Genomic DNA, 27,825 nt, shown 5'->3' on the forward strand with positions numbered 1-27,825 from the left:
TCTATTTACAATAATAGAGGTGCTATCATTAGACACCATAGTTTTCGACAAAAAGATAATATTCGGATTAATTTTATTTATAAAAGCCCCTGTACTCTTGATTGCTTTGGGGAGGGCTAGTCCCCTGCAATTCCATACCGAAGACTTTATGGAATGACTAGAGGCATGGTAGAGCCTGTCTCGTTAGCTTTTTTAGATTTTCCAAACGATGATGCCTTTGGTGTAGCTCTGCTATACGGTTTTGATCTTGCAGCTTCCTTTGTTTTTTTTAACTTTCCCATGTGGCTTTGATTTAATAGATAGTAACATAATTGCCACTTATTTTTCCTCATCTCCAATATCTTTGATAATGTTCCCTGACTGTGGGTTACCAACCTCAAATATTTTCTGCACTTTTGCTCTCGTTGAGTTAGATTCCTGAACATGAAGAGGAGCCGCCCTTTTCTGTGAAGCTTCCAACTCAGAAGTGGGAATTAGTGAAGTTGAGCTTTCTGAAGAGAAATAAGAAAGACCGTGGGCTAGAGGACCATCTTGAAGAGAGGAAATATTTTTTGCCACATAACGTATGGTGGGCCTTGGTTTATTTGAAGCAGACTCATAGCATGAGACTACTGAAGGAGCACTCAACTTAACCAGATGATAAATAATGGAGGGCAAGAAATTTAAGTCTTTTGGTTTTGAACCCAACGGACTTTGTGCATTAAAAGGGGGGTCGGACCTCCATTTACTACTCTGGGCCTTACCTTCCGAATGAGGTTGGTCTTCAGTTGGGCTTTGAATGCCCTCAATCTTCCCCCACGGGCCCTGTATAATAGGCTCAATCGATTGTTGTTGTGAGACATTATTTTCCACGAATGAGAAACTAGTCAGTTTGGTTTGCATAAAAACTTCCGCACTTGTCTTCAACCATCGAGAGACCCATTCTTCGGTGTTTATAGTTGAAAGGAGAGTAAAGTTCTTCGATTTCGTCCCTGTGAGATTATTGTAGAGGGTCTGTGGAGCAAGTGATTGAGAGACCTGTGTATCTTGAGTGATTGATGGGGACATGTTTGGTGGAGGATAAATTACACTCGGAATGAATGAGGGTTTCTTGGTTGTTGGAGGGCCATTTAATTCTAGCAAGGGGCTACTGTAGTCTACCGTAGAAGGACTCATCTCCACCTTCCAATCCAATAGGGTTTTGCTCGCTAGAACACCGCTGCAAGGGGCAGAAGAAATCAGTGGAGACGTTGGAAATGGGCCAGATTCCCTCTGCCTAGCCGAATCCCAGAGGGTGAGATTTTCACTTTTAGATCTACTGCTTGCACCTGCTTGAGACTTGAGACTTGAATTGATAATCTTTTGAATTTGGGCTTGAAATAAGTTCATAGGGTGACTTTACCCTGATCGGATGTTTCTGAAGGGTGAAAACTTGATGAAAGCTCTTGTTATTTTCTTGATGAAGATCCCAGTTATTCTCCAACTCTCCTCTAACGAAAGAATTTCTTCTTACAAAGAGACTTTCTTCTGCTATAACAACTTTTACTTTCCCATACAAATATTTTGTTAGTGGTTCTTTCCTTTTTTCATTAAGAGGGGAAATGGGCAAAATGAGGGTCGACGAACCAAAACTCCTGTTTTCCAACATTTCAGTGTCTGAAAGTGTATTTTCTTGGCTCATTTCTTCTTCTGGAAAGTGATTCATAGAGAGCCTAGGGACCCTTTCTTGACCCCGATGAATAGGATTAACCGACATGAAGATAGAAGATTCCGCATGTAGCCAAGGCCCAAATGGCATCTGTTCTGTGGTGGAATTTAGAGAATTACAGAAGGTTTGGGAATGCCCAATCCTACCACAGGCATAACAAAAGTTAGATAGGCGTTCATATTTAAACAAGACTCATGTGTCAAAATTGTAGTCCATTGGTTCCAAGAGTCCTTGTTTCAAGGGTTTGGTGATGCCAATGTCCACCTTGATCCTTATGAGTTTCTTACATGCTAAACCAAACAGATGATCAACATCCACTCCTAAATATATTCTAAGAGCACTTCCTATTTTATAAGCATTTTTTCCGGTCATATGATTTCTAGCAAGCGCGTCGATTTGAATATGGAAAGGTGATATATTGAGACGAATATCTTTTCCATGTGGATTCTCAGTACAATTTTTGAGGATGAGGAGATGCCCTTTGAAGTTCCAAGGGATTTGGCTCAGGATTCTCTTTTTGTCACCAGCATTTTGAAATGTAAAGAGAAAGAGATTTACATCAAGATCTTCAATGTGGAACTTACTGAGGAAACTCCAAGCAACTCTGAAAGAAGCATGTAAGGAAATCATGTTTAGAGGTCGAGTTGCAACTATTTTACCAATGAGTGCTAACTCACGATCACCATTAGCTGGTTCGATTTTAGAGGATAGGTTTAGACCTTCCCAAGAAAGGGCTCTGTCTGGTGAATCAACTGCTCCATATCCATAGTGGGACGAATTTTAGTGAGAAGGAGCTTTGAAATTTTGTGGAAGGTCATCGAGTAGCACTACTAAGAGATGTAGAGAGAACTCAAGGAGAAGTAGAGCGGGATTTTGTAATCTTTCTCTATTTGAAAGAGGAAAGAAGAAAATTAGGGACGGAAGAAGATGTTGAACTTACTAAATCCTAGCCCAAGTTGTTTCAACTAGTAAAATCAGAAATCACCTCCCAAGACTTCATTTAAAATATCTTAGGTTGCGTTTGTGTAGTGAGGTGATTTCATATATTCTGTGAATAATAGTAAAAAAATAATGATAAAATATTGAATAGTAGTGAAAAGTAGGTAAAAAATAATAATAAAATAATGAATTGTAGTGAAGTATTCTCCACTACCCAAACTAACTATTAATCTCCTAAATTTCCGTTACTTTTACCAAATAATGTCGAAGTTTTAACTTTTTTTTCTTTTCTTTTATATTTTTTTCCAAATAAGCTTCATTCACAACAAAGAAAACTCTGCCTATTACGGTAGTACATTTAAATATTACAAACAAACAGGTGGATCTTTATCGCTATGAAAGTCTAACAGCTAAGAGCATTGGCAGTGATTTATGCATCTTTATATTCATCTTTATATTTGCATAATATCTCTTTAAATTCATCTGCATTGGATTATGCATCTTTAAATTCTTACATAGTTATGAGTAGTATTTCTTCAAATTAATACCATTCACTCCCCAAACATTATTTTTATTGTTTTTTCTCTCTCCCCAACAGAACTCTCTCGAATATTTTTCTCTCTTTACTCTCTCTCTTTCTTCAAATACGAAGGCATTGGAACAACTCTCAATTCTCTCTATTGTTCTCTTCTCTTTCTTCGACTACGAAGGCACCGAAACAATTCTCCATTGTTATCTTCTCTTTCTTCAATTCTCTCTCATCTCGTCTCTCTTTGACAACGATGGCCTGTGAACAGACTAAGAGAGATAAGCATGAAAACTAGGGGCTAAATCACACCCACTGCTACCAACTTTGAGTGGGTTTTCATCGAAGAAGACAAAGACGATTTTCTGACCAGCTTTCTGATATCTCTTGCTGCTTCTATATGGGAATCAAGATCCCCATGGATGAGCTTCTTGGAGAGTTGCAGTACGTGGGTTTGCTTTCTCTGGTTCCATGTCTCCACCACCTCCTCTTGCTTTCTCACTTCTACTCCTACAGTGTCTTCCAGTTCCATTCACATGGCCGCCTTCTCTCTCTCTCGCGAAAGACTGGAACTGAGTATTTAATAGAATAAAAAATATTTTATTATTATTTGGTTCAAAGATGCATAATTCAATGTGAGAGTTTTTCTTCATATGCAAAATCAATTTTCAAAAGATGTGATTTTGCATATGAAAATGCATAAGCCACTACCAATGCTTTTAGGGGAATTGAAATAAGGGGTATGCTTCCATCGAGACTATTGGAAGTTGTCCATTGCGTAATAGAATACGCACATCGATTAAGTTCTCGATGAATTTTCCTGATTTGCCAGCTTTGGAAGGATTGCAATGCATTCCTGATATTATGAATTATAGGCTAGATAGTCCAATCTAGGATGTTATCTAGTTCATTCACTGCTAGTATTGTTCCTAGTGAATCGCTTGCAATCATAGTCTTCTTAATTTGCTTTTCCTTAGCTTCCATTACTCCTATGAGCATTGTTGTAGCTTCTCCTTGATTTGGATTCAGACTTTGGATAAATCTGGTGTAGACAAATATTAGAGAGTCATCCTCTGACTTGATAGTTCAACTCGCAAGATGCATTTTATCTAAAAAGAAAAACAAAAAACAAAATGCAATTTAATTTTTTTTTCTTCTCCATATTGGAGTTGATAGTTGAGGGAAAATTCATAATATAATTCTCGTTTATAATATTTTAAACAAATGTATATATATATATATATCTCTCTATTATATAAGCGGCTATCGAGCCGCTACAATAATGAATAGTGAATTCTTGTCCATCTGTATAAAAGTTTTGTATTGTATTGTGTCTTTTTTATCCTTCTTCTTTATTTCTTTGTGTCCGTTTTTGTAAGGATGTAAATGTCTTTTGAGTGTTTTTTTTTTCGATTTATGTCAATGGGGTTAGAAGTGACAGTGAATCATTTTAATTTAGGGGAAGGGGATGGTTTTGCTTCTATCAGTGATTTCCAAAGGTTTCATCTTCTCTTTCATTCTTTCGTTCCATCTCTCTGCTTCCACCAATTGAAATCATCGACCTTAATATTTTCATTCGCCTTTTGCTCTTATTTGTTCCTAACTTTTCCACACAAAATTGTCTGTACCTTTCGAATTGCTCTTCATGCTTCTCAATCTGCGCATTCCCTGTATATGCTTTCCATTATTTCTTCTGTCAATCCAACATTTGTGAATTTTTACAATATCATCAAGTACATCATATGCATATAGACGAGAGGAAATAAAATTTACCCAAACAGTGTTTAATACATGTGGGTTGCCATGTGTATAATCGGTAGGGTAGACCTTCAATTGTATTAAACACTGTTTGGGTAAATTTTATTTCCTCTGTCTATATGTTTTGTTCAGTGAACAAAATCTTCCGATTTTCATAATTTTAGTAAGAAAATTGTGCTCATATACATAAATTATGTGTACATATGTAAAGAAAATCTCCCTCAATAGACAGAGAAATCCAGACCAAGCGCCTCAAGAGACAAAAAATAGAGAAGAGATTAGAACTTTTTGGAGTTAGATTTACATTAATAGATCCAAACATTCTATAAAACCTCAAAATATATGGAAAAAGTTGAAAAAAATCTCACCTCTGGGAAGATCCGTCATTGTTCTTGTTTTGGAGGCACATCTGTTTGTCATTTGGGTGGAGGATGGGAGTTTCTCGACATTCGTCTTCTTGGACCAGAATATGTGAGAAAAATATCGAAGAAGATGAGGAGTCTCAAGTCCCTATAGAATGCGGAAGCACCATTTGTTATTACAAGAAGATAAGAACCAAATTAAACTTTGGTGGAGAATTTGTGTGAGACCCATTAGGGAGAGAGTTGCGGGAGGGAGAAGAAAAAAATAGAAAGGAAAAAGAAAAAAAAAGAGTAAAAGGTTGCGACACATATGAGAAATGAGGAAGAAAAGAAAAGAAAAATAGAGAAGGAAAAAAAAAAATTTTTGCTTTCTTATAGAGGAGCAAATAAAAGATGTAGAGAAAGAGAGTGGCTCGGTGTGGGTTGCGATACAGATGAGAAAGGACGAAGAAAGGAAAAGAAACAAAAGAAAGAAAAAATTTCGAGAGAAGAAGAAAGAAAAGACGCAGAGAAAGGTAAAAAAAAAAGCCCAAAAAGCAAGGGCTCATTAGCTCGCTTGTTGATTTGGAAGTAAATCAGGGCCGGCTCAATGGTAAGACCATTTAGGCCATTGCCTAAGGCTCCATTCTATGTAAGGCATCCAAAAATAAAAATGAGGTGTGTTTTTTTTTTTTTCGAAAAAAAATAAAAACTATTTCATTAAATAAAATTTTTAATAATTTTTATAGTTTTCAATGTGTGCAAGGCCCTATAATACTAAATTTAATATTTAATATAATGAATTATTTATATACTAAATACGTTTTTAAGATCTTATTAAATTGAGGAACAAAAAGACCTCATTTTAAGTTATTGTAAATATAAATTCACAAAAATTATATTTAAAGATTTTAAATAAAATCTTATTTTATTAAAAATTTTGAAAATATTTTATATAATATTTTATATTTTATTATATTATAATTATAAATGACTTACTTAAATTTTACCTTAAATCTCAATTTATATTGAACCGCTTCTTAAATAAATTAATGTTGCTTGTCGGTTTCTTATTAATTTGCATTAAAAAGAGAGCCCGTTCTCGTGAATTGAATAAGGCTGAATTATAAAATTGTCTTTTAAGGGTAGAAATTCTTTTAAAATTTAGATGTACAAAAGATCTTATCTTATTTTAATTTATTTTATTATTATAATTTTTTAAATTTTTATATAAAAATATAATAAATAATTTAATTTTTTAAAATTTTAAAATTTTAAAATAAAAATAATTTTAAAAAATTATATTTAATGAAAAATTGAATAAATGTATAAAATTAAATTCATTTTTAATTAAATTATATGATTATATTGATTGATTGAATTAATTTAATTTTATATTTTGCAATAAGAATAAATTCTGAAGTTTTTAATTCAAATATAAATAGTAAAAGGAAAACAAATTGTTTAGTAGTAAAACAATAGTAGAAGAGGTATGATTATAAAATTATAATTTAAAAATATTTTAATTTTATAATAATTGTTATTCAACTGTTATGTTTCATTTTTCAAAATCTAATAATTATTTAATCGGAAACTACATATTTATTATTTACAAACTTTATTATTAATATTCATAAAATTTTTTATTTCATTTTATTTTTCAAGTATCTTTTAGATGCATGTTATTAGTTATATATGCATATTAATTAAATTTTCGATTTTTAAAAATTTCAACATTTTAGTAATTGATTATGTATAATTATATGGGTAAAACTGTAAATATTGATGTAAGTATTTACATATAGAACTAAATTTGTCGGTAAAATTTTATGAGCAATTTTATAGTAATTTTTTTTAAAAAAAAATTTCTGTAAACATGCATATATAACTAATAAGATATAACATTTAATTATGTCGGAATGTTAGTTTATAAGTTCACAACTTTAAGAAATTGATATTGTTTGATGATAAAAATGAACTCAAAGAGCAAAAGAATGTTAAATTTTATAAAATTAAATTTATTTTTAATTAAATTATATGATTATATTGATTGATTCAATTAATTTTATTATATATTATGTAATAAGAATAAATTATGAGGTTTTTAATTCAGATATAAATAGCAAAAGGAAAAAAAATTGCTTAGTAGTAAAATAATAGTAAAAGAGGTATAATTAAAGAATTATAATTTAAAAATATTTTAAATATATAATATTTTTTATTCAACTGTTATGTCTCATTTTTTAAAATCCAATAATTATTTAATCCAAAACTACATTTTTAAAATTTTTATTTTATTTTATTTTTCAAGCATCTTTTAGAGTATAAGTTTATATACTATATTATTTTTAATAAGTATGTACTCTATTTTATCAATTAGTTATATAAAAGTTGCTACATTTGCAAAAGATTCTAGATGATCTACAGTGGAAGATATCAGGAAAAATCTTCTTAAAACGTAGTATTATTTTTAAACTAATTCGAAATTATAATTTAAAACAACTCAAAATTCATGCAGAATAATTATTGAATAAATGATATTAAATAAATGACTTAAAAGATTCTAGAATCAGAGAAGCAAAATAAATTATTTCAGTTATTAATTCACAGTATGAAAATAAAAAGTTAAAAGATCCATACTTTTGATACTTTTATAAGTAGCTAGTTGTTGGGATATCTTGTTTCCACATTCAACTTCACGGAGCTCAACCTATATAAAAAATTCAACAATGTAATATTCTAGTAAGAACAAAAGTAAAGTTGTAAAGAAAAAAAAAATTACTATTATTTAATATTTTCAGATGGGAAATTGTAGAATAATAGAATATATAAATAGTTTTTTAAGTGATTTGTAGGAAAACATTTTTATTTGTAAACTCTCTCTCTCTCTCTCTCCTAGGCGATCCGGGAGCACGGGTGGTTCTCCTCCAGCGGAGCCCGGTGCCGCCGAGCCCCGGCCATGATCACCGCCAACACCGGCGTGTTCCCCTCACGCCGACGAGCATCCCTGGCACCACCAATGTTCCCTACGCGCAGCCATGGCTCTCCTCCGTGGAAAGAGAACCGAAATGGGTTTCTCCCATTTACGTGATATTGCGCCGCCGTACGCGGCCACCGAAGGTCACGACCACCACCGAGGAGTCCCCCTCAACGCGGTGACCGTCCCACCCACCTTCGAAGTCCGCCACGCGCAGCCGTCCGTCTCCCCCACGGAAACCGAACGGAAATGGGTTTCACCCATTTGTTTCATGTTACGCCGCCGTACGTGGCCACCGAACCTCACGACCACCACCTTCGGAGTCCCCCTCAAGGCGGCGACCATCGCACCCACCTTCGGAGTCCCCCACGCGCAGCCCTCCGTCTCCTCCACGGAAACGCACACGGAGAAACAGAAAAAAAACTTGCGAGAAACAGAGAAAATAAAAACAAGATGCAGAAGTTAGAGGTGAAATTAGAAGAGAACCGCGTACCAACGGCGAGAAGAAATCTCAAGAGCACGGGAAATTTTTTTCTTCCTGGAGTTGAGTTTGAGAATTGTTCTGTAAATCTGAATTGTAGATCAGATATTTCATCTATTATATGTAAAGATCAGATATTTTACATGTATTGTTGTATGTAAGGATTAGATATTTGAAGTCTGTAAATCATGCTAACTGAACGAAGAAGAAGACTAAAATCGGAACTGAATTTGAGAAGGCAATGAGACGATGAAACTGAATTGGAACTGAATTACTATTCACTACTGTTCATCTTTATACACGCTTTTAAGTATTAGGAAGATTAGCAGTGGCCAAACGTGCCACATCTCCCTAATTGAATAAAAAAATAAATTGTAACTTCAAATATTGATAATAATCTAATGCATAAGAATAAAATTACTATTTATTTATGTTCATATAAATTATGATATTTAAATTATGTTAAAAATTTAAATTAATTAAGTAGTTTTATTCTCTTAAAAATATTTAACAAAACTTCATCATTTATTTAATGATGAATAAATTAAAGTTGATTTTAAATGTATAATATAATATTTATATTTTAATTATCTAAACTTCATCATTTATTTAATGATGAAATATTAATATTTTATAAATTAAAATTGATTTTAAGTGTATGATTTAATATTTATATTTTAATTATCTATTTTATGTTAATTTAAATAATGTTTAAATCTCTACCGTTAGATTAAATCTAGGGATTCAAACTAAAAGGTTGAGATTTAAAATCCCAAACCTAACATTTTCCCCTCATTTTTCTTTTCTCCCTCTCTCTCATTCCCCGCGCGTCTTCCCTCTCTCTCTCTCTCACCCCATCTCCTCCCTTAAGCAGCCCAATGCCGTTGTGTGCCACCCTGCGGCGTAACAGATCATCTCACCGGCTTCCTCTCACGCCGGCGAGCAAATCCCACCGTCGAAGCCCCTTGGCAGGTCCTCCCTCAGCCGCACGCGAGCAACCTGAAATAGGTCTCGACGCACGAGTTCTCCACCCTTGCGCCACCCCGGCTCAGCCCCGGCTCCACCAAGCACCACCACCAAGTTCTCCTCACGCCGTGGATTACTTCCATGGAACCCACCACCTGTAGCTCCTCCATAGCCCCACGCACGCAGCCCCTCTACGTAGTGCTCCTGTTAGCCACCCCTACGCTACCACACCACCATCAGTAGCCTCGTCCTTCGCTGACGATCCCTTCACTTCCTCCTTTCCTTCAGCCGAAGCCCCAGCTCCTACCTTCTCTCTTTACGAGATCTGTTGATTTGTGATTTGTGTAGAAATTTATTTGGCAATTTTGTGATTTGTGTGGTGAATTTGCTGTGAGGATATAGAGAGAGACGTAAGGGGAAGTTGTGATTTTGCTGTGAGGTAGAGAGGGATGTGAGGGGGAGGAAGAAAACATAACATAAGTACTGTTCATTACTGTTCATCGAGCGATAGACACTTTTAAGTATAAAGAGATATATAGGTTGGTAAAAGGTAGGGGATAGAGGCAAAAATAAGAACGAACAAATTATTATTGTAAGGAATTGATATGACAAGTAATACAGAAATGTTTTGGGTTTCGAATTCAAGATTTAAATAGTGTTTCGAATGATTTTTTTTTTTACCTAGTGATTAAGAAAGTATTTTTTAATAATATTGTGAATTTTCTTATTTTTTTAAAATATTTATGATGATTAAAAAAATAAAAAAAATAAAATTTACTATTCAGTAAATTCATTCAAGTTATTTTTTCGATAGCTATACCAGGACTCTAAATAATAAATAGATGAAGATATTGATCTCCGGCCAGCAAGTTGCAGGCGGTCATGGTCTTTCTCATATATAATTCTATATATAATTTCTAATGATCTACATTCTAGCTGGCTAGCTAGATGACCATGACCATTAACAAAGAATACTATTATAATATCACCCTAATAAATTCTCCACATGATTTTTAGACGCTTTTTTAGATGATTTTTATAGTACATTAGCAAGTTGTATATATTGTATATTTGATATGATGTTTTACATTAGAATCTTATGTTTCTAATGTTTTTAAAATATTGTAATTTTTTTAAATGATTATATATTGTAAAAGTTGTTGGATTAGATGACTATGCAAACGTGCTTAACAGGTTGCTCTGTACTTGTGTACATATATATATATATATATATAGAAAAAATCTTCTTTACATCCTATTGTTGGTGAAAGCTCCAGCACACCTAACGTGCTAGGTTGAAAAAAAAAAAAATTATGTGAGATGTGTGGAGTGTAATGTACAGTAGGTTGATCTCTAGCATTATTCATATATATAAAGACTACGACTAAGTGTGGTAAGTGAAATAGTCTCATAATATTTTATTACTATTTATAAATAATCATTACTATTTATAAGTTATTTGATTATTTTTTATTAATATTTATTATTTTTATTATTATTATTTACAGATAATTTGAGACCACCTTAACATTCAAATATAGCCTATGCAATCAGTAATAGCAGCCATAGGCAGTAGCCACCACGACCGCCAATAATTTTCAACTTTCTTATTTTTTAAATAAATTTAAAATTATTTCATATTTTAAAAAATTATTAATTTCATAAAATATTGTAAATCCTAATTTAAAACTTATCTTACAATTATTCACAAACACATCTCACAAATTTTAATCTCATTTTACATCCACGGCCAAGAGCGTAAATTTCCGGCAGACAGGAAAGGAAGAAAACGAAAACCAAGGACTCAAGGAGGGACGAAAATATAAATGCGTAAATGGTGAGCTGTTTTCCGTAACCGGGCAAAAAGGCCTAGTGCTCTTTCCTCGCCGCGCCAGAGTGCCCTGCTGTTGTTACTCAGAGTTTACGAGGGAGTTTGGCCTCATTACCGAGGCGAAGGAGAGATTCGAAACTCCTAACCGCATTAAAAAATGACTCGCATACCTTAACATGGTTCTTTGAATTGTGAAATACAATGATATGCACTCCGATTTGTTCCATATTACATCTAAGATCGCAGACCTTGCCCGAACAGGTCGAATTAAATGCGCTCGGAAACTGTTCGACGAGATGTCCCACAGAGATACAGTCGCTTGGAACGCAATGCTCACTGGCTATTCTCAACTGGGTCTTCACCAAGAGGCGCTTTCTCTTTTCGGCCACATGAGAGTCGCCAACACCAAACCCGATCATTACTCGTTCACTGCAACTTTGAGTGCGTGTGCAGCTGCGTGTGACCTTACATACGGAATAAAAGTCCATGCTTTGGTTATTGTTTCAGGTTTCCGAACTTCATTACCCGTCGGTAACTCGCTAATTGACATGTATGGGAAATGTTCGAGTCCTTCTAGATCTAGAAAAGTTTTTGAAGAAATGCAAAGCAGGAATGAAGTAACATGGTGCTCACTTTTGTCTGCGCATGCAAATTCTTGTCAATTCGAGCCTGCTCGTGACGTGTTTTACATGATGCCGAAAAGAGTAGAAATCGCTTGGAATATTATGATTGCTGGTCTTGCTCGATGTGGTGAAGTTGAATTATGTTTGAATTTGTTTAAAGAGATGCGAGAGAGTTTGTGTTGGCCAGACCAGTGGACATTGAGTGCCCTCATGAATGCGTGTTCTGAATCATCTGAATTCTCATACGGATGCATGGTGCATGGAATTATTATTAAGACTGGTTGGATCTCTGCAGTGGAGGCAAAGAACTCAGTTTTAAGCTTTTATGCTAGACTATGTTGCCAGGATGATGCTATGAAGGTGTTTCAGTCCCTCAAAACGCTAACTCAGGTTTCTTGGAATGCGATCATTGATGCCCATATGAAAGTAGGGGATACCCAGGAGGCCCTTCTTGTTTTTCAGAAATCGCCTGAGAATAATCTCGTTTCATGGACATCTATGATCACAGGGTACTCACGAAATGGGCATGGAGATAAAGCTCTTTGGTTCTTTGTCGATATGGTGAGAAATGGTGTTCAGCCTGATGATTTTTCATTTGGTGCAGTCCTTCATGCATGTTCTAGCCTGGCAATAGTAGGGCATGGTAAAATGGTTCATGGTTGCATAATTCACTCCGGTTTCCATGCTCATGTCTATGTTGGCAACGGGTTGATTAACATGTATGCTAAGTGTGGTGATTTAGAAGGGTCAAGCCGTGCATTTAATGAGATTCTTAACAAGGACCTGGTCTCTTGGAATGCAATGTTGTTTGGTTTTGGATTACATGGACGTGCAAGCCAAGCTCTATGGCTTTATGAACAAATGATAGAATCTGGTGTAAAACCAGACAAAGTGACTTTCATCGGCCTGTTGATGACTTGCAGTCACCTAGGGCTTATAGAGAAAGGTCGCTTTTTCTTTCAATCAATGGGTTCAGTTCATGGGATTTCTCATGAAATGGATCATGTGACATGCATGGTGGACATGCTTTCCCGAGGTGGGTTCTTGGCAGAAGCAACAGAGTTGGCTAATATGTACACAGGAACAGGGAGTACGGAAACCTGCTCGTCTGAGGTTCTGCTTGGAGCATGTCATGCGCATGGGGATGTAGGTTTAGGGACATACATTGGGGAAGCTTCAAAGATTTTAGATTCTCAGAAGGAGGTAGGTTATGTGGTTTTGTCAAATCTGTATTGTGCAAGTGGGCAGTGGAAGGAAGCAGAGATGATTAGAAAGGCAATGTCGGATCACGGTGTGAAGAAAAGGCCTGGTTGTAGTTGGATTGAGGCACGAAACAAGGTGACTGCTTTTGTTGCTGGGAGCCATTCACATCCATACCTGCAAGATATCTGTAAAATTTTGCACATCCTTGAATTTGAAATGAAAAATCCATCCTTTATTGGTTTTGAAAATTGAAAGATTTCGGATTGTAGGATCAACGTGTTAATCTGTCCGGTCCTGTTTACACTGCGTGATGCGTTGTAGGATCAAAATGGTAAATTACATTCCATACATCGAGTAATAGTAGCTAGTGAAGGATTATTATTCGACTTCTTCCTAATCCTAACTATTATAACTCTTTTGAAGGATAAGATGAAGCATCATGCTATTGCTAACCTCTCATGGTAACTTATATCGTATGATTTGAATTAGGGAGAAAAATAATAGTTTTAATAGTAGTAGGAGTACTAATTTGTGTTCGAAATTGTGCTCGTGTTGTGTCAAATTATGAGTATTCAATTATATAAGTCAATCTGAACATGATCCGTTTAATTTATGCCATACCTTAAAACCATAACATGACTAATAAATAACACGATACAACCCGTATAATTCGTTTAATAATTAATTATAATTAGATTAGCACAACACGACCAGTGTTAACCCGCTCCATGCAAACGAGTTCAACTTACTTGTATAACCTGTTGGACTTGATTAATATAATTTCATAAGAAAATTAATATCTAAAATGTTTGGTAGCTACATTATAGTTAATGTCTTCAAAATATAAGACTACATAAAAAAATGTTGCTATTTTTTAGATAAACCTATAATAATATCAATATGACAATCCAAATAATAACAAAGCATATTGTAATAAAATTTAAGTAATTGCATATTAATCGGATTGACCTATTTATTAGTCATGTCTTATTTTGTCGTTACATTTTAACCAAAACTCATTTATATCAAACTCAAATATATTTATTTCATGTCGTATTCATGTTAAGTTGATGAATTATATCACATATTGTCACTCCTAATAAGAGATGATAGTTTGAGAGGTGGGTAAAGTTTAATTTATCCCAATGATTATAATACACTGGAAAAGTATAAATCATTCGTAAATTACCACAAATTTGGCATTTTACTATTTGCCCCATTTAATAATTGAGTTCATGCTATAAAACACTATATTCTCTCATTGCAATGCTCGGATATTGATGTAAACTACTTATAAAAAATATATATATATATAGTGATGTAAACTACAACTTATATTTCAAATCAGGAATTAAATAAGAGAAAAGCTTCAACCCAGATGTAATGTATTTTGCATTTTACACCCTTCAATACAAAGAAAAATGATAAACACAAATTACTTTTCATAATATTTTATACAATAATATTTTAAAAGAAAAGTTATTTTTGTAAACTAACTTATAAAAATAATATTATTTTATCAAAATATCCTTATTTTACAACATATATTATGAAATATATTGTATAAATATCATTACTCTAAGAATAATTGTATGTCTATTATTTTCCTTCGGACAGATGGTCCGGGTCTGAACGACCCATCCAGCAAATTTGAAGATCACAGGGGCATATTGACAAAATATTTTATTCAAAATAACCCTTAAAGTTCAGCATATTTACAAGGTCTGCCATAGTAAATAAAAAATGGGTGTGACAGTAGAGAATTTCAAGTCAAATCCAGATTATTCGTTCGTGCCTCATTTCTCTTCAAACATCCCGCTGGTTTTTACATGTCTCTCCCTCCCTCTCACTCTCCTCCTGGCCTGTGCCTTCTCACCTGAACCAAAACAAGTAAGCGCTCCCTCCCTGCTTCCCCTCTCCCGTGTGTTTTTTTTTTTTTTGGTTTTTTACCTGTTTTGGGCTGAACCGATTCTCGAGTTTTAGGGTTTTTGTTTTGTTTTTTTTCAACCCAAATTGTAAATGCCTCGAGAACTTTTACTTATTTTGTCCCAAATTTCTCGTTCCCTTGTTTTTCGACTTAAATGCGGAGAGAACCATCTTATGACATGCGCAGTATTTTTCTTAGTTTGTTCGGTGCGTCAAATTTGTTAGTTTGGTCTTGCATAACATTTGAGTGAAATTAGGGTTTCTGGGCCTCTCTTCTGGTTTTCCGTTTGTAATTATGGTTTTGTTCGGTTTGTAGAGTTTTTAATTGCTTTTACTGTCTTGCTCTCAGCTAGTTTGATGTGGGTCTTGTTCAGTAGTTAAAGCAATATCAATATTCAGGGCCCTAGTCATTGGGACTTGATTCACACTATGTCAATGAGGTGCGCACGGAGTCGTTTAATGGCCCATTTTACGGCTTTAGAAGATTGTCCAATGCACAGCGTGTTTTTAGTAATTTTCTTAACGTTGGTCGATTATTGTTTTGTCCAAGTTAAAACATGTTTATCGGTATGTTTTAGTTTTATGTTTTTCTTTATTTTTCTTTCTTTTGTTTTATATATTTTTTTAGTTTTAATTTCTTAGTAAAATCATTCTTGGGTTTGTGGACTGCTGAACTAATTGACCCATAATCCGGTGTTTGTGATATATGAGGTCTTGCCGTTTCATTAGAAAGGCTTGCTTTTCTGATGGTCAGTATTTTTCAAAATAATTGTTGTTTTTCCCTTACTTCCTGTTACAAGTTGAATTTCAAGCTGACAAGACAGTGAATATTTTAAAAAGAAGTGAATAAAAAAAAGAATACTCCATGTATCTTGGATTGATTTCGTTATACTTTCCAATCAAATACAATTCAATTATCTTCTTAACCAATTTAAATTAGTGAGTTTTAAAGTTCAATCAACTCATTTTCAAAATCTCAAGTGGATGAATAAATGTCTTGAGAAAATCTTTCATTTTAATATCATTATAGACAAATACCATCCATATTATCTATTGAATTTGAGCAGGAACTCTATTTACGATTTATTTTTTCTATCTTATGTAGCCTTTATTTCTTATCTCATACTTCAGCCTATCTAGTGATCTGTACCTAATTTTTATTTTATTTATTTTATTTTTTATAGCTATAAACTTAATTTTCATGTTTTTCATGGATGAACACGACATATTTTCACATCTAGGATTTACATAGACAACATATCTCACTGTCGAGTTATTTTCTTATTCTTTAGATATTCCGATTCAATTAATAAACAAGCTTCCAACCACTGATGCATTCATATCAGTTTTCCCTTAGGCTTGTTTTACCTTTTTTTAGTAAATACTTGGCTTTTACTTTTTATTTTTTATTTTTTACAAAATCTGCAGAGCCAATCTGAACGGGAGAGTAGAATATCTTGGGCGATGGGAAGGGGTTTATGGAGGGCTAATAAAGCCTCGACATTTTAAATTTTCTCTCTTAATATATGTTGAAGCAAGCATAGGTTGTTGATGTAGCTGTTTTGTTTTTTAAATTCCTCTGAAGCAAGTTGAGTCAGCTTCTGGTTTTGGATTGGTGATGGATTGTAATAAAGAAGAGGCCATCAGGGCCAAGGGGATTGCTGAGAAGAAAATGGAAAGCAAGGATTTTGAAGGGGCTCGTAGGGTTGCTCTCAAGGCCCAACAACTATATTCTGATCTGGAGAATATTTCTCAGATGGTTACTGTTTGTGATGTGCATTGTGCTGCTGACAAGAAATTGTTTGGGAATGAGACAGACTGGTATGCCATCCTGCAGATTGAGCAGACAGCAAATGATGCAATGATTAAGAAGCAGTACAGGAAGTTTGCTCTCCAACTTCATCCTGATAAAAACAAATTTTCCGGTGCAGAAGCTGCTTTTAAGCTGATTGGGGAAGCTCAAAGAGTGCTTCTAGACCGTGACAAACGTTCCTTGTATGACATGAGACGCAGAGCTTCTGGGAGTAAACCGGCTGCACCACATCGGCCCCCTCAAAAGGCGAGCTGGAACTCAAATGTCAGGAATGACTTCAGGGGCAAATTTACAGCCTTGAATCCTCAGCAGCAGCAGCGGCAGCCACAGCCAGCTCAAGCGGGGCACTCTGATGTCCGGCCAACTTTCTGGACTGCCTGCCCATTTTGTTCGGTAAGGTACCAGTATTACAGAGAAGTCGTCAATAGATCTCTTCGTTGTCACACTTGTAATAAGCCCTTCATTGCATATGATGTGAATGTGCATGTTGCTTCGCCAACTATCAACACAAGTCATGGACCACCAACTACAAACATGAGTCAGCCGGCAGTTGCACAGGAGAAATATGGTGCTTCCAAAGTGGAGGTGGGATGCAAAGGAAATCTTAGGACTCAAAATTCTAAACCAGAACCTTTCCAGAAGAAAGGTCCTACTTCTAAGTCTGGCTCAGAAAAGGTGAGTGGTAAGAGAGGGAGGAAGCAGGTTGTGGAATCCAGCGAGAGTTGTGACTCCGATAGTAGTACTGACTCTGAAGATATGAAGGTTGGCAATGATGATAATCTTCAGAATGTTTGCAATGGAGACCAAAACCCCCGTAGATCTACAAGGAGCAAGCAGCAGGTTACTTACCAGGATAACTTGAGTGATGATGATGCAATTATTGGCAGTCGGAAAAGAGCCAAGGGAAGTGAATCATCCCGTTCCCCTAAAGAGGAGAGTAGAGATGCATCTACAGAGGCATTCAAAGTTAATCCATCTGATTTAGCTGCTAATGTAAAAGAAGATCTGAAAGAGGTGAAACAGAATGGGAGCGCTTGTTCTGAGGAGAGTTTGCCAAATGGAAACATGAAAACCAAGAAGGTGAGCAAGAAAGAAACTGCTGACAATGGTGACCTTAAGAAGGTGAGCAAGAAAGAAACATCCAATTCAGGCTCCAAATTGACACCAGATCCTGAGTATCATCAATATCCTGATCCAGATTTCAATGATTTTGACAATGATAGGAAACAGGAATGCTTTGCTGTAGGGCAGATCTGGGCTGTTTATGATAACTTGGATGGAATGCCTAGATTCTATGCACGGATCAGGAAAGTCCTCTCTCCTGAGTTTAAGCTGAGGATAACCTGGCTAGAGCCAGACCCAGATGACGAGAATGAAATTGAATGGGTCAATGAGGACTTGCCTACTTCTTGTGGTAAGTTCAGAAATGGTAACTCAGAAGACACTAAAGACCATCTTATGTTCTCTCACTTGATTTCTTGGGCGAAGGGCAGCCGGAGAGATACATACAGAATTTTGCCAAGGGAGGGAGAAACTTGGGCCCTCTTCAAGAACTGGGATATCAAATGGTACTCTGAACCTGATCAACACAGTAAGTATGAATACGAATTTGTTGAAATCTTGTCAGACTATGAAGAGGGTGTGGGTATATCTGTTGCATACTTGGTTAAGGTGAAAGGTTTTGCAAGTCTGTTTTGTCGAATGGTTAAGGAAGAAGCAAGTGCATTTCAAGTTCCACCGACAGAACTGTTTAGGTTTGCCCACCGGATTCCATCTTATAAAATGACTGGTGCAGAAGGACGAGGTGTTCCGGCAGGATCTTTTGAACTTGATCCTGCATCTTTACCCCTTAATGTTGAAGAGATTGCTATGCCGAAAGATCTGGAAGTGGCTGCTGGAAATATGCATCGCAAAGGTCCATGTTTGAGGCCTTCAGAGGAAATGAGACCCGTGGTGAAGTCTGATGGAAATGCATCCATGTGCCAGGCAGATGTCAAGGGGCCTGGGAACAGCAGTTTTGGTAATGTTGTAGATGATCATAGCAGTTCTCCTGCTTCCGCCCCAGAAGCTATTGAAATTCCAGAACCTGAATTCTACAATTTCGATGCTCAGAAATCCGAGGGAAAGTTTCAGATTGGTCAGATTTGGGCTCTATACAGTGATGAGGATGGCTTGCCAAAGTACTATGGTCATATTAGGAAAATTGATTCTTCGCGGTCTTTCAAATTGCATCTTACATGGCTGGCCTCCTACTCGTTGCCAAATGACACTATCCAATGGCATGACAAAGACATGCCCATTTGTTGCGGCCACTTCAATATTAGAAAGGGTGAAACACAGGCCTATACTTCCACTGATTCCTTTTCACATCTGATGAGAGCTGATCCTGTTGGTAGGAGGAATGAATATGCCATCTTTCCCAGGAAAGGTGAGGTTTGGGCATTATATAGGAACTGGACTGCTGAAATAAAATGTTCTGACTTGGAGAATTGTGAATATGACATGGTAGAAGTCATTGAGGAAGATGATTTGCAGATACGAGTGTTGATTTTGGAGCGTGTAGATGGTTTCAACTCAGTTTTCAAGGCTCGTATAAAAGAGGGGTCAGAGTTAACTATTGGGATTCCTCGTGTTGAGCTTCTCCGGTTCTCCCATCAAATACCTGCTTTCAAGCTGACACAAGAGAGAGATGGCAGCCTCAGAGGCTTCTGGGAACTCGATCCTGCAGCATTGCCAGTTAAGTACTTTTCTTTAAATTAGAGTGGCAGGATCACAAACCTTTCATGATCTTAATCCATGCAAGCACTGCCTCTCAAGCCAGAGTCTTATTCACTGAATACTGGTGTGGTAAATAGAATGATTGATATGGGAGAAGATGCTCGACTATTCCAGAACAATTGGATGCAGAGTCTATTAAGTTTTGAGTTAATCCGTCAGTTTTGTTTTTATCGTTACTCTGCATTGGTGCTGCAATCAAGTGCATATGATGCAAGTCTTTGGCATGCAATGATTTTTTTGTCTCAGTCCCGCTGCATTGGAGAGAGATAAAGGTTGTCATGTTGGTTCCGTGCATTCATTCTTTCAGTTTAGTCATCTGAATGATGCGACGTAACTTGGCTAATTACGCATAAATTTCAAATCGGGCTGGAATGTGTGCCAAACTTGAAAATTGTGAAATTATTCACAGCAAAGTGACTATGGTTTTGTCTGGATTTTCCTGTGACACCTTGTCATAGATACAGTGAATCCACTCGGCTTGCTTTGTGCTTTTTACATCAAGTAGGTATAGTGAATCGGACGTTGTTAGACTTGTTCAATTTGGGATGGCATCCAAAATGGGGTCCTTTGTTCTCTCTCTCTCTTTCTCTCGCTCTCTATCTCTCTCTCTCTCTCTCTCTCTCTCTCTCTGAGCAAGGAACTCTTTTATTAAATCAGCTGTGCATGAAGATCATGAATGCCTGCCAATCTCAGGTTTTTTTCAGTGTAATACATCCTTGGAAGTGCATTCTGAATTAAGCAATGGAATGATGGAACTATGGCGGAGGCGTTGCACTCCAACGACAGGAATGAATTTCCAGAAACGTGCACCATCCAGTCCAACATCGAAAAGTTCCATCGTACGAGTAAAAATGTAAATCCAGGGTTTGCCCTTGAAGGAGAGTTTGGGTTTAATGATAAAATGTTGAAGCATTCTAATAAAAATTGACATTACAACAATGTTTCCAATTGAGCAAATGCCACTGCTCAAAGAAATGGCCTCTTTTATGTAGTGTATTTGGTTGCTCTCAGGGAGAATTGTCCAAGTTAATTTGTTGGGTAATTTGAATGATTTTCACCTTCAAAAAGGCATTGGTTGGGACTGGGAGTGAACTTATGGACATGATATGTGGAATCCCTTGCCACCTTAAAGAATAATAATCGGAAAATTAAAAAAAAAAAAAAAAAAAAAAAACACCAGAACCATAATCGTTTATTGCTTTGATGATTTGAATTGTTTTGTCTTCTATTTAATGAATGTGTATTCTCTGCCGAAATTAATTTTTTATTTTATTTTATTCTATCTGAAATGTAAATTAAAAAGTAAACACATCATATATTACAAATGTGTAGAGGGCATTTGGTCTAGTGGTATGATTCTCGCTTTGGGTGCGAGAGGTCCCGAGTTCGATTCTCGGAATGCCCCTCCACGTCTCCTGTTTTGCTTTCAATTTTTTAGTTGTAACTTCTGGTATTGTAAGTATATTGCCTCTAATTTAATCTTTCATCGATAAAGAATAAAATAAGATGATGATTCCTAATACATACATCATGACCTTGATTGAAAAAGAAAACACACAAGTGAAGTCTCATACACTATTTCTATTCTGATATGGATTCTTAATACATAATGATCTTGATGAATTCAATACCTTGAACATAGTGCATTCTGTTTTTCCCAAGGAAAAGCCTCAACCGTGTGAGAACATTAAACGATGTCATGAGACTGCACAATAAAGAGAACAAGAAGTTCCCAACAACAGTCGACCCATAGAAAAGGATTCTCTAACATCTAAAGTGGGAGGAACCTCAAATAACAAAATATGCATGTTTTGGGGTATTACTTGGATTTCGTTTTAGTTAAGGGTTCATCCAGAAATGAATTTATACACCGATGGTTTTCGATAAGCAAGCAAGCAACCAAACAACTGGCAGAGCAGAAAAATGCTGAGGTCTTGCAACCCGAAGGAGTTCAATCATACCGGGGACGGGGAGTTCTGTGCTGCAACCTGGACTCGCCAAGAAAAGTATCTAATATACAAGGAATTGAGACTCATGGCCATGCCAAAACCTAAAATCGAAGCAACTAATATCGCATAAATGGCCTTCAAATGGAGCTGCAACAAAATTAAGAGGTTTAGTCAATAAGGAAACAAGGACCAATAATCAAAGATGCAGAATCACCTGCATTTTATAAAAAGCAAATTTAGATATATTTCAGAAAGCCACATTACAAGGAAAGTAAAAATGAAATAAAACTAAACTGTCATAGTAAAATAGGTTTACTTTTTCTTAATCTCTTTCTAAATAATAAAATAATATTAATATGGATTCATTTAAAGATGCAATGACAGAAATAATAGTGTTGTAAGCATAACGGTAAAATGAATATATGCTGAAAAAGGATTTCATATCAGAGTTAACTCATTTTCTATGTTGCAATTATATGAGCATGCTTTTGATCCTTCCTATGCAGCTCATCTACATCTTAGAGATACTTTCTGAAAAATTAAACAATGCACTTTACCTTCCTTTATTTTAGAAGTGGTGGTGGCACGATTGGAGCGGCAGCGGACAACTATATGTTTAATATGGCCCCACTGATGGCAAGATTTAGTCTACCAGTACATTTTAATGGAAATTAGCAGTGGGAAGGAACAAAATATCACCAGCCTTTCTTACTGTTTTTTGGGGTAAAAGTTTGTCAGATTAAACTTTTAAAGCAGAATTCTATTGAAAACTTGATATCTTGTTAAGAGTTTGGTAGGGCTACCGTCATCTAAGTTGTAGATCAATGCACATGCCACCAATTTTATAGTGTACCCTACTGGGGTAACACATCTTGTGCTCTTAATGCAAGAATCCAAACGAGTATGGTACTTTTCAAGAAGAGGAAATAATTTTTTTCTCGGTAAAAGAAAATTAGAAAATAATAAGAGAAATACCATGGAGCATATTGACAAAGGTAGAAAATTAAAACACATTACGCATGAAATCTAAATTATAAAGCATTGCTCACAAAAGTGTAGGAAAGGTGAACAATGATCGCCACAAGTGCAAACTCAAGAGCTGCATAAGTCCATATGTACTCCTTGATTGCTGCAAGTCAATATACAAGAATACTAAGAAAACGATAACTCAAACAGAAACTTGTAATGTCTGGCTTCTGAGGTCAGCCTTACCAAGGATGACAGCAAAAATAGATGATAAAAGGCCAAGAGTAAAAGCAAATGGTGCCGCAATCACAATAGCTTGATTCTTCAAGTCCTGAATCTACAAGATAATAAGGCACAGGATTAAAATTGCTATGCCCGTTATCACAGTGCATATCATGGAGAAAGGAAATAAAAAATAATGATAATAGTGACTGGAACCATTCACATTCCTTCTTTCAATCTTCACACTTCCTCATAAATGCTAACTTTATCTGCTCCCCCCTCCCCCCACCCCCCCCACAAAAAAAAGGACTGCAACAAATTTTGGAGCTAATCATGTTAAAATGGCCTCTTGATCAAGTAAACGGGTATGTTAAGATATAGATAACGAATTACATGTGACAGGTCTTAGGAAAGAACATGCACTCTGCCTTATAGAATTTTGTGACAAGTCAAGTGTGTTTAGGCACTAAGTTGACCTAAATTAGATTGGATAACATCACCTCACCCAAATGATGCGGGAGTCAACAATGTTTTGTGTCTAAGTTTAATCTCGTCATTTTCAAAATGACCTACCAGTAGCTGCTCAAGAAAGAAGAAATAGCATATTGTGCCGATCAACACAAGCACCACGAAGTCCTGCCAAGCACTGCCAAAATTGAGAAATAAATTAGACATGAAATTAGTAGAAAAGTAAAGAGAGGGTGTTTTTTTTTTTTTATATATAGATAAAGAGGAAAGAAAGTGTGTTAACATGCTAGGCACCACGATCTCTCTCTCTCTCTCTCTCTCTCTCCACATGATAAAACTTGTGTTAAAAAGAATAGTAAAGTCAACTAAATTAGGTACAAAAGTGCATGAGCTGAATTCTTTAGCATTAACATGGCCTTGACAATCATAATATATCACCTTATTGTTTGTGAACGTAAATTTTGTTGACTGTGCTCTTGTGTGGCATTCCTCTGAATGGATGCAGACACACGAAGCAAAGTTACTGGTAAATTCTGAACCTCTTGCCCACATACTTCACAAATCTTGTTTCCTTTAGTACTAAACCATTTCACTGCACATTCTTCATGTACAAGTCTGAGGGCACCTTTGCAACTGCATTCCATTTTAAGTGTATTTCCTTCTTCGCATGCATCAAGACAAATTCTGCACACTGCTTCCTCTTCAGGAATCTCTTCATCATTGTCTTCCATCGGAAGAGTAGTTATTTGATCTGTATGTGCAAATAAATGAATTTAGAAGGGTTGAATAATATGAAAGAGAAACAGCCAGGCAACTAGAAATCTTTTGATCATCTTACGTTGTTTAAATATAACTGAAGTAGTGACCAGTACAATAGGTATAAATTGATGTATATTTAAAGGCTAAATGTTAAGCTCACGCACAAGTATACATAAAGCTTTAGGGAATGCACACTTTTTCATAACATACAACATGCAACCACAATACTCATCCAAAAAACCCCCCCAACAAACATTAGAAAACTGCAATCAAAGGGATGGGTTGACTTAAACACTTGATGACAGTTGAATTCATACTGTCGATGAATCTGAGTTCAGAGCATAAGTAACTGGAAAATAGAGTATATCTTACAACATACCATCACAAGGATCTGTTGGGGTACGCTGACTATGTATAGCGAATGATACAGATCTAACAATGACAACGTTTTTCCCTGGCATGGACAAGGACCTTGAAACTGCAGCTCGAAGAGCCTCTTTCTGCACAAAATTGACAATAACAACCTTAAAATTAACAATTTTATAATTACATGGTCTCATCAAACAGCAATATTGAGCTTAAAACTAGGAACAACTGCCTTGCTTAAAAATGTAGGGGTAAAAGAGTAGGGTTCAACTGGTTGCAAAAGCAGCTCCAATTGTTTTGGTAAATATAAATATATGCCCAAAATGAGATGATTGAGGTGTGCATAGAAAGAAAATTCTCAAAACAACATTTTTAATTGCATCATATGACTATTTCGTTAAATCATCAACCATTCTGTGGCCAAGCCTTTTTATCATGATCTTGAGAGCTCATCAATCAGAAAGAATTGCAACTCACATGTGGGTTTTTCCGTTGATTAAATATCCTTGCTGAAGCAGGTGTGGAAACAGAAGGAGAGATGTGTGAGGCAGGTGTAACAGGGAGAGAGGTACATCTTTTCCATGAAAATGCAGACTTGAGGTTGGCCATAATAGGACTTCCAGGAGTTGTCTTTGGGTCTGAATTGAGGAGGAAGCTTCTCTCACCATCAGGTCCAGTTCCCTTCTTTTTGAAGCTTAAGCCCCGCAAGAAGCCTCCTGATGATGAACCACCTTTAAAGGAACCTTGAGACTGAAGTACGCCTGTTCCACTTCGGCTATTGCCAAAACCTAGGGGTTTAGGGGGTATTTGAAGTGAAATATCTGGACGTCTCCCGCTTGGTCCTGGATCTGAAACTCCTTCGTTTATTTGAACACTGGCCTGCATGCAACAGATATGAATTACATCACTTCATGTCATTTTTTACATTTTCTCTATAAACATCCCAAAAAGTTTTGACACGTTTGTGTGTGTAAAGGTAATCTCACGCATATATAGATCATATCAATTCATGTTTGGAAAGAGCATTCTGATTGCAAATCCCACCAAACTAAATACAATTATTTCGTGTAAGGGTCCATGGTCATTGGTTATTTGGAAAAATTGATAATTCGCTGCCCTAAGGGTCTCTGGGTTCCTCTGAAAACGGTTTGAACTTTTCTTGCTGTAGTAATAAAAAATTAGGCAAGTTCAAATTTTAAATTACAGACTACTTTCAAGTGCAGCTGGAATAACATGGGGGGGTTTTCGAAACCAGTTCCAGGGATTACTATTCCCACATACAGGAACATGGCCGTTTAAGAATAACGTGTGGGGTTTTCGAAACAGTTCCAGGATTACTGTTCCCACATATAGGAACATGACCTTAAACGGCTTTTCATTTATTTCTAGGATCACAGATTCTTTTTTAGAATGAACTGCAAAAACTTGGATGAATCTAGGATAACAGATTCTTTTCTAGGATGAACTACATATGGATCCACAGTTCCTTAAAATAAATTAATGATAAAAATAAGTCACCCCCATGAGCTCTTAGAAGATCCACGTCCCCTAGTGATGCTCCTAAAATCAAACCACCAGCAAATGAAGATCGACCGCTAGCAAAAAGTGTTATAACTGCAAAATTCAGCATCAATTAACTGATTATTTAAATAAAGAAACACCCAAGAATCTACAATACATGAACATAGCGGAAACTGAAAAGGTCAAAATCTGAAGGACAGAGCAACAACAGAGACAAGGAAGGAGGCCTATAAGAGCCAACCTGAGAAGAAGTTTCTGCAACTGCAGTAGACGTTGCTTGAGCTGCTTGCATTATTGTTTAAATTCTCCCGAGAACTTGAAACGGATCAGCAACTTAGAAGATTACAAAGTCACAGGAGTAATAGGGAAAGATTTTTCTTTTAAGTTACTATTGTTCAGGGGTAAGAAACATAAGGATCGAAAGGGGAAGCGGGGTGGTCAGGTCGGGTCGCGCGGAAGATGACGAGAAGCTAACATGAGACTGGGAATAAAGAACAATGGTCCGGTCGGGTCGCGTGGAAGATGACGAGAAGCTTTTCTCTGACGCTCAACACGTCATAAACTTATCGTCTCTTTGCCGCATTGTGCCCAATTGTAGTCGTCACTGCTCAATTCCTTTCACACTCCCAGTCTTTCTGTCAGTTCTATACTCGCTCCATGTAGCTGCAACGTGTCGACCTTTTTCATTTTTATTTTCTTTAACGTTTTAAGTTTCTTTATTTTTACGAAAATTTTCAATTCAAGTCCTTTCATCTAATTATTATAATTTTTTTAAATTTATATATAAAATAAATAAATAATTCAATTTTTTTAAATTTTAAATAAATATAATATTAAAAAAATATATTTTAATAATATTTTATTTAAATCTTAATTTTTATTTTAACTTATCTCATTAAAAAAAAAAAAATTGTTTTCGTTGCAAGAGTTTTATTGACCCGTATTATTTGGATTTATATTAATTCAAATTATATAATTTAATTAATGATGGACATAAATATTTTAAAATTGTATAATAGTCAAAAGTTTATTTAAACAATGAGAGAATTAAGGAGAGATTTAAATTCAAAACACACCTCAATTCATCTCAATTCATCATTACAATTTTTTAAAATTTCTACGTAAAATATAATAAACAATTTAATTTTTTCAAATTTCAAAATAATTTTTTTAAATTCTCACATCAAATATAATAAATAATTTAATTTTTATTATACTATTCATAAACTATCTCAACCCATCTCAACTTAACTTAACTCTAAATCCAAATCAGTTATCTAATATAAGATGGTTGAATGAATCCAAATCTAAAGGTTTTAAGGGCCGGTTTTTAAGGTTAATTAGGTGAAAAGCCAAATGGGAAAAACGATGAAACTGTTTTCTTAAGAGCATTTTTATTGGATTAGCTAAAAGCTAAATCCAATGAGAATTTAGTTATTAAATCATAAAATAGTTCACATTGAAATAGCTATATTCCAAATATCTACAGTAATATCTAAAATTATTTCTAAATTTGAAAGAAACTATTCATTCATCAAATCTAGTGATTTGTTTAATGTGCCCCAGCTTCTAAAGCAACCACAAAATTAGATCAAAGCCTCAGCCTGATCTAATCATATAATGCATGAGGAAGAAGTTAATTTGATGACGTCTAAACAAATCACTAGTACGAAGTTTGATCAATTTGATGGCACAAGGATATCATGTGCTATATATAATAAATAA

The 27,825-nt window shown here is 35.5% G+C and overlaps 3 protein-coding genes and 1 non-coding gene across 6 annotated transcripts; 3 read left to right on the forward strand and 1 right to left on the reverse strand.

Moving 5' to 3' along the window:
• The first annotated feature begins 11,392 nt into the window (after nt 1-11,392).
• On the forward strand, nt 11,393-13,607 carry LOC108994977 (pentatricopeptide repeat-containing protein At2g36980, mitochondrial). Its single transcript, XM_018970423.2, has one exon. The coding sequence runs from the start codon at nt 11,713-11,715 to the stop codon at nt 13,582-13,584; it is 1,872 nt and encodes a 623-aa protein (XP_018825968.1). The 5' UTR covers nt 11,393-11,712; the 3' UTR covers nt 13,585-13,607.
• A 1,500-nt stretch (nt 13,608-15,107) lies between these two features.
• LOC108995033 lies at nt 15,108-20,427 on the forward strand. 2 transcript variants are annotated; one of them, XM_018970491.2, is made up of 2 exons: nt 15,108-15,222; nt 16,687-20,427. In XM_018970491.2, the coding sequence occupies exon 2, from the start codon at nt 16,877-16,879 to the stop codon at nt 19,829-19,831; it is 2,955 nt and encodes a 984-aa protein (XP_018826036.1). In that variant the 5' UTR covers nt 15,108-15,222; nt 16,687-16,876; the 3' UTR covers nt 19,832-20,427. The 2 variants fall into 2 exon arrangements, with proteins under 2 accessions (XP_018826036.1, XP_018826038.1); XM_018970493.2 differs by having other exon boundaries at nt 16,844-20,427.
• A 755-nt stretch (nt 20,428-21,182) lies between these two features.
• TRNAP-UGG lies at nt 21,183-21,254 on the forward strand. Its single transcript has one exon. It is a non-coding gene; the product is annotated as a tRNA-Pro (tRNA).
• A 105-nt stretch (nt 21,255-21,359) lies between these two features.
• On the reverse strand, nt 21,360-26,707 carry LOC108995069. Of its 2 annotated transcripts, XM_018970571.2 has the most exons (9): nt 26,342-26,653; nt 26,098-26,193; nt 25,057-25,458; nt 24,593-24,713; nt 23,893-24,205; nt 23,560-23,632; nt 23,011-23,101; nt 22,848-22,927; nt 21,360-21,945 (listed from the first exon to the last, which is right to left on the reverse strand). In XM_018970571.2, the coding sequence occupies exons 2-9, from the start codon at nt 26,101-26,103 to the stop codon at nt 21,805-21,807; spliced, it is 1,227 nt and encodes a 408-aa protein (XP_018826116.1). In that variant the 5' UTR covers nt 26,104-26,193; nt 26,342-26,653; the 3' UTR covers nt 21,360-21,804. The 2 variants fall into 2 exon arrangements, with proteins under 2 accessions (XP_018826116.1, XP_018826115.1); XM_018970570.2 differs by lacking the exon at nt 26,098-26,193 and having other exon boundaries at nt 26,342-26,707.
• Nucleotides 26,708-27,825: the final 1,118 nt, after the last annotated feature.

This window comes from Juglans regia, chromosome 7 (assembly GCF_001411555.2).
Source record: "Juglans regia cultivar Chandler chromosome 7, Walnut 2.0, whole genome shotgun sequence".
Lineage (NCBI taxonomy): Eukaryota > Viridiplantae > Streptophyta > Magnoliopsida > Fagales > Juglandaceae > Juglans > Juglans regia.

Excerpts from the sequence above, each read along its gene's own strand:
- LOC108995033 (XM_018970491.2), top strand. The coding sequence starts at position 16,877 with ATGGATTGTAATAAAGAAGAGGCCATCAGGGCCAAGGGGATTGCTGAG.
- LOC108995069 (XM_018970570.2), bottom strand. The coding sequence starts at position 26,392 with ATGCAAGCAGCTCAAGCAACGTCTACTGCAGTTGCAGAAACTTCTTCT. Across the intron at positions 25,459-26,341 it reads TTGCAGAAACTTCTTCTCAG|GCCAGTGTTCAAATAAACGA; the intron begins GTTGGCTCTTAT and ends TGTTGCATGCAG. Across the intron at positions 22,928-23,010 it reads TATTTTTGCTGTCATCCTTG|CAATCAAGGAGTACATATGG; the intron begins GTAAGGCTGACC and ends ATTGACTTGCAG.
- LOC108994977 (XM_018970423.2), top strand. The coding sequence starts at position 11,713 with ATGCACTCCGATTTGTTCCATATTACATCTAAGATCGCAGACCTTGCC.